Genomic DNA, 12582 nt, shown 5'->3' with positions numbered 1-12582 from the left:
GACAGCGACACTAAGATACAGTTTGATACTAAATGATGTGTTTGAAACTCTTGAGGGAGGATTGTTTTCTAAAATGGGCCAAAATCCTAATGTTTCCCTTTTTAAGCTAAAAAGAGGATGACAAACTGATGTAAAATTTTACTTTGTTTTAATGAATTTCCTACGCAGTTTTGGCTCTTTTTCATGTGTTTTCAGCAAAAAGTCATCTGAATATGGTGAAAAGCAAGCAGGAAGGAATTGTCTATATGAAAGCCACTGATGGGGAGATTACCCTAACAGAATGATGTTTTTCTGGGTGTGGGGGGGAGGTGGAAACCCTATTTATATGGTATCTAAAGGCTTATACATCATTCATGGAGATTAGGTGTAAATAAACCTTGCTGCTGGGAGCCTGCAAACCTGAGAGAGGATATTAACATGCTGAGTGTGCCACAGACAATTAGCTTTTTGTTAGATTTTTTTTTTGTCTGTTTAGTTTAGGCCACAATATTCAGTAGAACTACAGTGCCTATTTCTGGCTGAGAATTTAGGACAATTATTCAGGTGATAGTCCTAAAGTTTTATTTTCAAAATATGTGTGTTGCAGCTACATAGTTAATAGTAGTTGCAGCTAACTGGTGGCTGCAAAGGCTCTTCTCTGAGGCTCAGGGACCTGGTGTTTTAAGGAGTGATAGACAATACCACATAGATGCCTAATGCTGACCTAAAAATGGAACTTGCAAGAGTTGCTTATGCCTTGCTCTACTACTCACTGCCCTTGAGTGTGGCTACCTAAGCATTTAGAAATAGATACTGTAGGGAAAAAAAAATAAAACAGAACAAAGCTAAGTTAACTTTATCTTGTTCACTTCCCGCAGTCGAGGCTGGTTACTTACACAGATTCCTTTGGGGTTAGAAGAGGATTTATTTTCATTCTTTCTGTGTTTAGAGACAGAGGAGGAAGAGCTGCTGGTCTGGGAGGTGTTTGTGACAGTGGTCTCTTGGCTGAAGGAGCTGTTGTCACTGCTGTGCCGCCGGTGCACAGGCTCATCCAAGAGTGGGGATAACGGAGGAGGGAACAGCTTCTCTTCTCTTTTCTTTGTCACCTTCTTCACTGAGCTACCACTGCTCCTGGGACACAGATAAAACCAGCTGCAATTCAAGAACCTTGCTTAATCCTCCACAGCACAAAGTTCTAGGTTTTATTTACAGGGAAGCCAGCTGTACCCTCAAATCCATCCTGCAGTCCCCCTGCTCTACAAGGTGAGTCACAAGGGGACAGGCAGGGACAACACAAGAGCTGCCTCTGCCGTTTCAATGGCTGCAGAACCCTTCTGCTTTGGAGGACAACTTGCAGTGCATTAGTACAAATTGCACTCAATTTAAATGCTAATTTGAGTCAGTCTTCATTTGAGAGGTCATAGAGGTTCTGACTCAGCAAAGTGCTGGAAAGTTTTATGCACAGGGTTATTTCCTTTGACATCAAGTATGACTATTTATGTTTTTAACATTAAGCATCTTTTTAAGAGGTGGATTAGGGCCCAATAAGCAACCTTTGCAAAAAACCCAAATAGTACACGGCATGAGAACCAAAAAAAGAAACAACTGCAAAATGATAATCGTAACAATAACAAGATAATAATTATTTAACCTCTAGAATAAAACCAATGTTCAACACTATATTAAAATGATACATTGTAGCTGGCAAAAGCTCTTGAGGAAATATTGGCTGATGAATTGAACGTGATTCAGAAAATGAATGTGGTTTTGACATGAAAGCTCAAGTAATATGATAATCTATTGTCTGTTTTATGTACAGAAATTGTTAGCTGGCTAGAAATGGCAGCTGTGATACACAGTAAAAACAAAAAAAGCCTCGTAGACCTTTTTCCACTCCAATCCATCAAAAAAGAAAAAACCAAACCCAACACCCCACTGACTGTTTAACACGTTAATCTACTCATAGATTTTTATTTCAGGTACTGTCCCAGCTCAGTCAATGAAGATAACCTGAATTTTAATCTTTTGTTAGACATCTAATATTGCACTACATGATCATTTACTTTTCATGATTATTGACTAAAATTTCAATAACAAATTAAGTCAACAAGAATTTATGTTTTGTTCACATTTTCAGTCAGTGTCAGGAATTATAGATCTACTTTGCCTTACCGTAACCAGGAAAAGAGGAGAAAACCCGGGTTTCCTTACTCCTTATTTTGGAGCTCTCTCTCTCATTTCAGTCTGGCCTCTTCTGCAGTTTCACCAACAGTATCAATATCTACACCTGCTTTGGTCATTCCCCTACTTTGGGCCTTTGGTGATACAGAAATATTTTAGCCTGTCTGTGAAATCACAGAGTGAAATCAAACAAACTCCTCATGTTTCAGGTTTTATAGCTTGTCTACCCAAACCTATTTTAATTCAACTGAAGCAGAGTTAAAAATATCTTATTTGAAAGTCTCTGATATTAAAGATCTTCAGATGAAGAAATAAAATGAGCCCAGAATTCATATTGCCTTACATTAGGACAGGGATGGATGCTGTCCTGCTTGGAAAACACATGGGCCCGAAGAAGATCAAAGGAAAGCAACCATGTTGGAATAGGCTGGCAGTTCTTCGAGGAGACTGATTTTATGCACATGTGGTCCTGCAATATGTCCTCCAGAAAGTTCTCACTCAAAGCTCCATCTGTTAGCTTTCTGACCCCCAAAGGGCATTTTGGAACTCAGACAAGTTACCATAGTTATAGCACAATAACACTCTGAACTCTTTCCAGAGGAAAGTTTTCCAAAGGAGGGTAAGCACTGCCCTGACAAAGCATGCATGTGTTCTTGGGTTGTACAGAGGCAAAGCAGACAAAGTTAATGAACCCAGGAGCAGAACCCAAACAGAACCCTCTGCCTCCCAAACACACGCCCTTCTCAGGGAACCCTGAACATGCCTGCATGGGTGGGAGCACAGAGCAAAACTGTTTTCTGTGCCACTGTGCACAGATGAGTGTGGAGCTGTTCTTTTTTCCCCAGGACAGCTCTGCAAAGGGGAGAACAACTGAGTCTGCAGTTCTATCTCAAACTCATCTGAAGAAACACAGAATGGGAGGCACTGAGCAAGTCCCATTCAGGATCTGACCGTACACCACAAGTGAGGTTCCTCAGCGCACCTGTGGCTATTTTGGGGGCTAATTCTCTGTCCACAAAGTCTACCACTGCATGGGGAAATTTAAGACACATATGAAACAACTGATGCAACATTGCTCAGGTGCTACACAGAGCTGGAGGGATTAAGAGGGTAGTACAACAAAAACTTAAGAAGGCTGCAGGTGCCATGATTAAAACTTCACTACTTAAAACTTCACCAGTTCACTTTATCTTTGGACTCAAATATAAGATGGAGCAAACCAAGGCATAGGTGCAGCTTCTCAGCTCTAGAACACAAGTGTGGTGGGAAGACTTAACCACAAAGGAAAAATATCCACTAGAGGATATTTTTTCTACATTACCCCCCCCGAACAATGCAGTTATAATTCTGTCTGTTTTTTTTTATTTTCTTCTGCTATTGCCCACTTAATCCTATGAGGTTTTGCAGGAATTAAGATGATAATTTATTTAGCAATGTTACCTCCCTCAGATTTACTCTAAAGCATTTATGTTAACAATAACCTCCATGAAATAGGTTGTTACCAGCAGTTAACCAGATTGTCACTTTGCTTTGGGCTGTTAATGGCCTAAGAAACTGGTCTTTGATTGCAGTAATCGCTAATTTTGAATGAATTTATTGCAATAATTACCGAGACTCAATGGTTTAATTTGCTGACATGATTGTTAGTTAAAATATATTTAAAATCTAGGGAGAAACACAATAAAAGTGCAAGGAAAAACTACAAGCAGAACTGATGGTCTTGTGGCTGCAGGGTTTAATCTTTTGTGTCTGAAAAGGCCAATTATCAAGGAAGTAGAAGGTTTCCCATCTGCTTTTTTTTTTTTTTCATCCTGGTTTGTTTTTTTGAAAGCAAGCACACAGGCAAGGAGAGGTCAGTGCATGAAGAAGGGAGAATTTCCAGCTACTCTCACATTTCAAGCTGCCTTTCTTTACTCTTTCTTTATCCACTCCTTGTGGTATGCAGTGGTATCTCTGGCCTGTTAGTGAGACAAAGCCACTATCTATACCAGTCACTTGGCTTTCCTTTGCCTCTGCTCCCGTGGTCCACAATGAAATGCTGCACATTGATGGTGTATCTGACTTTCTGCAGGGGGTTCACAGGGAAAGGTCACTCCCACATTAGCTTGGACCAAATGAATGAGTGAAGCTGAAGTCATTGTCAGAGATGTGAAGGCTGCCTCTGCCACGAAGGAACCCCAATGAACGCTGCTCTGACTCCCCAAGGGATCAGCTAATATATATTGCCAAGTACAGGTGCATCTTCAGCTAAAGGTCAAACAAAAGGGAACGGGAAATCTTGAAAAACAGGCAGAAATGGTTTCCTCAGACAGACTTCCAGCATGCCTGCTAGGTGGTGGGCATGATTCACTGGTATGAGCCCAGTCTGAAATTCAGACTCACAGTTTGCATCACCAAATAACTCTCTGTGTTGCCACAAACAGCCAAATGTTGGTGAATAGTTCTCTGTCTAGCCTGGGTCTACCGATCAATTATTCAGATATAAAAGGTATTCAGCAGCAAATACAATTAATGCTTAAATTAAAATTGCTCTGGCAAGCAAGTAAATATAAATAAATAATCCTGCAAAGCAGGCAGCTGATCAGACAAAAATCCAGCCTTGCAGCAGCGTTTCAAGGTATTACTATGAATTGGACAAAACACTGAATCATCTATTCCTTCATTTGCTAGGAAGTATCAGAAATAAGGAAAATACAGTGGTAATAGTATGAATAGTTATATTTTAAGTGTCAGGTCAGATTTAGGAAAAGGCATCAGCCCCAGAGTGTGTGAGGGAAGGAACTAACAGAGAGATAACTATGGCTTATGCAATGACTACATAATACAAACCCATTCTTTGGTTGTGCAAATGCCTTTTAAGCTCACAACTTATTTGAAATTTCTACACTCAAACAGTATGTGTAGTCATAGAAACTTGTGGAAATTAGGCATTTAATCGCCTTATTAGACATGTGACCCTTTAAAAATTAATTGTGCATCTTTTCTTGCTTTATTGAGCCCATATATTTAAGGAAAGATTATGAGAAAAATGTATCCAAACGCCTAAACCATAGCAAGGCAGCCAACAGGAGCTGCAAAGGCACAGGTGTGACCTCTCTTTCCCTGATTCCTCCAGACTCCTGAATGTCTCCGAATTTTGGCCCAGCGATCATGGTCTTTCTGTCAAAACACTCTTGTACCTATAAAAAAGCCCAATGTAAATATCTGAAGTCTGCCTTGGGGAACTTGGCTTGTTGGCAGAGGGATCAAGTTCTAAAGGGAGAGACCTAAGGTTCCTAGTGAGTGAGAACATCTTGGAACTTAACACCTTCCTAAGGGATGAAGATCACCACACCTGTAGCTGAATCACCCTCGTTTCTCAAAGTCCTTATGTAGAGACTTAAGAGTTCTGAAAGAAAACTTAGAACCTTTGGGAATAAAGGAGCAAATGGCAAAGCCTGTCTTTCAACCTTTTACCCCCGAAGTGTTATTTTCCCCCATGACCTTGAACAGTGGACTTTCTTCTGCCTCCCTTTAAAACTTTACCCTCTGGAGAAGAGAACCATTCCCGACTGCTTAAAAACAGAAATTTATCTCCAGAAATTTATCTTCACACAGTTCATCCAGCTCCCTGATCTTTTGGGAAATACAATGATCTACATTCAGTTGCAGGTCTCTGGGGGTTGAAAACCTGAATTATCAAAAAATATTGCGTTTGTTTCAAGCAAATTTAGAAGACACTTATAACAACTGCAGTGTGAGCCACGTCTCAGTTACTGCGGTGGAAAAGTCAGGAAACTTTGTTTCAAAACTTGAGGCAGATGAGAGAAAAAACTAGCATATGGAAATAACTATTGATGGACACAATTATGTTTTAAAAGAGAATACCAAAGGCTTGAAAGCTCTGAGGAATCAAATTAATGACCTGGAAAACAAGCTCAAATTAAGAAACATCAGGTTGGGGGTGGATCCTTAGGGCCTGCTGGTGACAAGAATAGAAAGATTTTTTTTAATGGATTGTGGAGGTGTTGGGGATGGATAATCCTTGATTCCTTCAGCAATATATCTCTGTTCATTGTGTTTCTAGCAATGATAATGTGGCAACACCCATCAGGATGTTTATCAAATGTGCAATACATTACAGACGACATTGAAACTTTCAACTCATCTGCCTTTTCCAGACTCTAATTCTGATTTTCTCAGTGGCAGAATGAGGGGTTAGTTCAAGGACTGAAGTTACTCTGTAATTACAGCAGTATAAACAAAATGATGGTCAACCTTCTTTAACGGTTTTAAAATTAGTGTGCTTTATCTAAATTTAACTACTACTACCCTCAAATTGTTTTCAGAAGCACATTGTGATTTTGATTTTTTGCTTGTCCCAAAGTAGAAAGAAGTGCCTCATCTCAAAACCATAAAAGCACAAAATTGTAAGAGAAGGGAATTGGACTCTTTGGTTATTTACAGAATGTTAATCTTGTGGCTCTATAATCAGAATCATTATTCAGGTGGCACCTGTTTGCTCCAGCATTATAGCCATGTAAGACAGTCCAAAAGGCACAAACTTATCAGATGGTATGTCTGCTGAAATACAGAGCATGTATGTCTGAAACATTTAGGGTGGTCACCCCTGGCATTTCTGGATACACAGCTAAAAGAATAAGAGCTGCTTAACGGAATGGCAAAGTCACTACTTCATTCAATAAAACTGAGAACTGTCTCTTATGAAAATGATTTAAAAAAATAAATTCCAGGCAATCAAATAAATCCCACTTTTAGTGAGATTCTCTGTCCACAGAGGTTAAAGATGACTGAGGCAAGAAAGAACACTGAGAGAATGCAATGTGTGTTGAAGAGTACAACAGGATTGTGGCAGCATGCTGAATTCCTGCAGTCCATCAGAAGGATGGACAAAACCATATGGATTCTGTTCCTGATGGAAAAGAATACCAATGCTGTGTCACTTATGCTTAGGGGCTATAAAGCCCATCTACACCAAAGACATTTACTGAACAGTACTGTGAAATCCCTCATGAATGTTATGTCAAAAAAACAGAACTTACTCTTTAGTGCTGGTTATTCTGTGGTTCGGTATCGGAGAGATACAAGGTGGGAGCAGGCATGAAGCTGGAGGGTCCTCCAGGCGTGGCTTCTTGCTTTCAACAAAGGTGTCCAGGCCTTCTGTCTGCTTTAATAAAAAGAGGTAGAGCATAAAAAAATCCAGCATTTATACACAACTTCACTGGCTATTAAGAAGGTCTCAGGAATCTCCGAATTTCCTTTATAGTAGCAGCAATTAAAATACTGGTTTAAGAGAAATGAAAATCACTGGAAATCAGGGCTAAACCTGCTCCAAACATGACATGAAATCATATAACAAGTGACGTAGCAGATAATTAGGAAGCAAAATGTCTCACGTGCTGAAGTTATCTTCTGTAGTGCATTGGAACTTAATTAATAATTCAGATGGAATGACTAGATAGCACCAAACCTTACTCAAGTAAATAGCTTTTACTCATTGACGGGAAAACTTCCCCGAGTAAGTATTACTGTTAGGAACAGGACTAAGAGTACAGGACTGAGCTGGGGTAGTCATTAACTGTAACAGCTCGTTTAAATTTGCTTTGGAAGACTCCCTGATGCATGACTTTTGTGCCTGAACTAGGATGATACAAGCAAAGCTGATTATTGCTCTGTCACTGGAACCTTCATATCAGCCTTCAAGCCCACTAGTAGATGGCTAAAATAAATCTTTTAATAGCATGATTTAGAAACGCAAATCAGTCTCTCCCTACCCTGCTTTAACTGTTGATATACCCTCAAGTCATCCTAATTGGCTTGTTTCCCCTTGGGTAGCAATGAACAATCATACTGCAACTGAAGGGGCTGATTCAGAGCCCAGCTTATGTTTGCACAGGCCCAGAGCAAGATTGCGCATTTTGTTACTTTCTGATTCACAGTCTCGGTTAATGAAATTAGGAGGTTCCAACTCTCATATACTACACTTGTGTTTTAGTCAAGATTCCTTCTCTATCATACAGACACTAGCAAGAATTACCTAGCAAGAATTTTTTTGTATAGTTAATATGCACCATGGTTAATATACACATCAGCATGGACATTTATACTTCCTCCTCCTCTTCTTTTCTCCTTCCTTCTTACATCTCTACCTTAAGCATACAGCTAGAATATAAATTGAATAAAAACCTGCTGAGTTTACTCATGTGATTATTTCCACTTAATTCAACAGGGAAGGAGCCAGTGCAGTGACTCATGTAGGCAGGGGAGCAGACCCTGTGTCTGCCTGGCATCTTCTGTCTTTGTCTTGTATTAACTCTCTCCTACCAGTGGACTGCTCAAACTCAGGATTTCAAGAAGTCCACTAGAACAGAAAGCTGAAGTCACATTCACAAAGATTTGTAAAATCTGGGGTATAAATAAAATATGCTATGATGGCTTCTCTCAGACAGACCAGAGCACAAGCATTTCAGATGGGAAAACTGACTACAAAAATTCATTCATGATATAAAACTTCAGGTTTTTTTCTGAAAACACATTTAGTTTGAAGTGCAATGTCATATCCCACAAGATAGGATGCCCTTGGGCATAAATAACTTAAAGCACATGATAAAACACAAAGCCTTCAGTCAAAATATATTTGCTTTTTGAGGAAGCCGTGTAGAGAGAGTAGCTAGTTAGGCAAATTATATTTCTATGAATCCCATTTGTTTATACCACAAAACAATATAAAACTAAATTCACCAGGAGCATAAGTAAGGACCATTCCACTGACTTTCATGAATCCCTGCCTGTTTAAGCCAGTGGTGAAACGCCTTAATCCTAATTCATACTGCCTTCCAAATAGAAGTCACATTTTCTGAGTATGGCTGAACCTGTACTAATAAGAACTCATCATTTTGATCTTTCTGCAGATTACAGAACACTGGAAATTAATAGGTAAGTGAGCAAATACAGTGAAAAATCTTGTAAGACAAATCTCAAAAAAAATACATTGTTTATTAATTTTGTCACCTGGGGTTTGCTTTTTACTAGTTTCTGGTGTTAATTTGTAGTGCACCTATAAATGTCTGTCCTTTGTAAAACCAGTAAAGCCTCAGTGCTGTGATGCCTCCCCACAGCCCTGCTGCAGGTGCAGTGAGGAATCACTGGTCGTGGTCCTGACCCTGAGGGTGCTAAGAAACTCATTGTTTTCCTCTAAACAATGAAAACAACTTACCTTGTGTTTCCTTTTGGATTTTATGGAGGGTTTTTCAGCTGCTGGGGTCGGGGACTCTCGAGATGGTCGCCTGTGTTTCACATTTGCCTCTCTCGGTTCACTTTTCACAGGCGTGGTCTCAAAAGTCTCCTGTCCAGGTATCCTAGAGAGTAAACTGAGGTCTATTTTCACCCACAGAGATTTGAGTTCTTCGTATTCTCTCAGTGGGGACAGAAGTTCGTTTTGTACGATCGGGATGGGAGAAAAGAGCTGCTCCTCCAGGTCGTTGCTGGTCTGGTCAATGGATGTGTTGCTGCCATTGCTTGTTAAACTACTTACACTGAGGATGTTACTGCCAGAGTCCTTCACTTTGACGCTGCTGCCAGACCCAGTGCAGGCTGGCAACACTTTAGCCTGCAAGCTCTCCTCCTGGTCTGTGTTCGAGTCAGAAGTAGATGAATCCGTTTCAATGAATTCCCGGGACTTGGGGACAATTTTGCTGGGGCCTCTGTACTTTTTCTTTTCTGAAGTGAGACCTGTGCTAGTCCGTGGTTCTTTCCTCGGAGCGGTCTTCCCAACTGCTGCTTTAGTTCGAACCTTTGGCTGCTCGGGGGGTTCCTGTGTGTCTTTTTCTTTGGGAGTGTTGCTGGTATTATTTGGTTTGGGCCAGTTATACTCTTCTACACTGGAAGTCCTTTCTACCTTTTTGGGTTGCTTTTTCCCAGTAGTCCTTTGTGAAGTTGGCTCATTATGAGCTGGTGACTTCTGCTTGGAGCTTTTTGCCTCTGGGGTTTTCTGGGCAACCCGCGGTTTGGCTTTCTCTCGGATGGGACTAAGGATCGCCCGGTCTTTGGAATCGCTCGGGGGCAGGCTGCTGCTGAGCTTCCCTTTGTTTGGCCCTTCGGCCTGCTGGTTGCTCTGGGCCTGGGAGCTGGTCTCACTGTGGGGCTCATTTTGATTGTTGATGATGGTCTTGTTGTGGGGGTTCACTTTATTAAGCCATTTATCCAGCTGCCATTTGTTTGTTGAGGGGGGTTCAGGCTGCAGGTTGAATGACAAGGAACAAATCTCAGACAGAAGCAGTGCTTTTCCCTTTAAAAGAGGACTTTTTTTAACATACCCTTTTATTTCAGTCAACTAGTGGTGACTGCTAGTTTTATGGGAGTATTTATGGAGTATTTATGGTTAATTAGGCTTCCTTATCTGGTTTACAATGTGGCCCTGGAGAAATTTAATACAACTAAAAAGTTTAGCTAGTCCCTGAAGACATAGTTTTGTCATGTTGCCTTTCCTTAGTCCCAGCTGAATACTGTGTCAATAAAATCTTCTCTAGCTACTGGCAAAAATCTAAATATTTCTTAAAAGCAATTCAAATGTAGGCCAGAAAGATTCTTCCAAAAGCTGGAATGAGTATGTGGGTCATACATGTGAAACCGTAAAGGCAAAAAAAAGTCAACGGCATCAAACAGCACAGAACTCCAACATCTCCCTAACAGGGAGCAGGATTTCGCTCCCCTCCACGCTTCCCCCTTCAAGCCCCTGCTGGGGAGGAGCTGAGTGTGGCTTTACCTCTGGCGTGGCACTGCGCGACTCCTCGTTGCACTCGCTGTCACTGGAGCTGCTCTCGCTGTCGGAGTCGGACTCGGAGCTGCTCTCGGACTCGCTGGAGCTCCCGGAGCCGCCGCTGGAATGGGCCAAGCCGGTGGCGTGTGCCGCTGGCACTGGCAGGCTGCTGTGGGGAGAAGATCCTCTCTTAATGTGCTCCTGTCTCTTTTAAAGTGTTGCCTGGAGGGAGCCCCCCAGGGAACCCTGGACTGCCCTCAGTGCCACCTCCCTCTCCTGCAGTGCAGACCCAGTGAGAGCCCCAGTGGCTGTGCCACTGCAGAGCCACCAAAGGAGCTGTTTGGGTTTGTGATTCACGGGACATGTGATAATGTTAATAACATTACCATCACCATCACCCTCAAGTATGAAACACTCCAGTGTCACAAGCCTGGACTTATTAGGCCAATGATTGCAAAAACTAACAATCACACTTAAATAATTCATTAATGGAATCATGGTTTCTTCATTTTTTGCCAGTTCATTTATAATTTATGATCAAAGGAAGGACATCAGGCAACTAATATTGGACAGGGCATTTTAAAAATTAATTTTAATGAATACTTTTACACTGCAGTGTACAAAAACTACATATTTTTGACAAGTCTTCAGGGACTGCCCAAGAATTTTTTATTTATAGCTTTTTTCCTCTCATGTTTATGATAATGCAGTGAGAAAATAGCATTCATGCTGAAAATAAGCCTCTCTGTGAAATCTATTTTTCTATGTGTTCAACTGTCCTCTAAGATGTATTTATTAGCAGTGCACTGGGTGTCATTGTTTTTCCTCAGCATTTATTTCTAATCTGAGAGGTTGGATGACCCCAGATTCTAGCACTACAGAATTCTGCTAGTCTGAGTCTTTATAAACTCATCTTTAATTTCAACTTTTTTGTCAGGGAGATAACCATAAGGTTTTATGTCTCTTCAGCTGATCTATACAGAGGCTTTTTGATGATTGATTTTAAATTTGTGAAGCTGACAAAGCAAAGTGTTTGAAAATTGACACTATTTGCTAGTAGTCCTTTATGGATATTCAATACTTCACCTTAATATATCATATGCTGTGCATGTCCCATATTGAGTGATCCAGAGATGCTTAGAAGTTACAATGCTTTGCCTCTGTTTCTGCTATCTGCTTTTCTACTTTCCTCCAAGAAGGATTCAAGTAAGCCAGGTACATGCTTTCCTTCCCCTTTCAAACCAAGATGCGCTTTGCATCAAGCTGCCCTCTTAAAAAAACACAGCAACCAAGAAACTGGAAGTAGGAAAAGCCATAACAAACTGATGTGTGACCCCGCTCTGCTAGAATCTTTACAAGTATTGCCACTGGCTTCCGTGACAATAATAGATGGTCTTTAATTTTCTTCCTACACCGAGCTACTTTCTCTCTCCCTCCTTGTTGGTAAACCTATTGCTTACACCGCGGTTGGTAACACAACTGTCTCTCTGAGCCTTGCAACGGCCCTGCAGTGCTCATTGACAAAACAGCTTGGTGCTTTAGGGTGCACTAATGAAACAAAATTACTCACTTGGGTAATGCTACAGATCACTAACTTTGTTGCTCATTAAGTCCATATAGTTGGTTTTGTTTCTGTTTTTTTTTTAATTGTTCTAGAGGCTCCT

At 40.9% G+C, this 12582-nt stretch overlaps 1 protein-coding gene across 1 annotated transcript in view; it reads right to left on the bottom strand.

Annotated features, from left to right (window-relative positions):
• LOC108496919 (AF4/FMR2 family member 2-like) overlaps positions 1-12582 on the bottom strand; it is a gene marked incomplete at its 5' end in the record, with an annotated part of 95463 nt that overhangs the window by 30427 nt on the left and 52454 nt on the right. The window contains 4 exons of the mRNA XM_017814100.1: positions 876-1110; positions 7203-7327; positions 9377-10396; positions 10925-11087. Of these exons, the coding sequence (XP_017669589.1) occupies positions 876-1110; positions 7203-7327; positions 9377-10396; positions 10925-11087 (1543 nt within the window). The remainder of the gene's footprint in view (positions 1-875; positions 1111-7202; positions 7328-9376; positions 10397-10924; positions 11088-12582) is intronic.

Source organism: Lepidothrix coronata, unplaced genomic scaffold (assembly GCF_001604755.1).
Source record: "Lepidothrix coronata isolate B3197 unplaced genomic scaffold, Lepidothrix_coronata-1.0 Scaffold2, whole genome shotgun sequence".
In the NCBI taxonomy this organism is placed as follows: Eukaryota; Metazoa; Chordata; class Aves; order Passeriformes; family Pipridae; genus Lepidothrix; species Lepidothrix coronata.
This window is presented reverse-complemented; position numbering and strand designations above follow the sequence as displayed.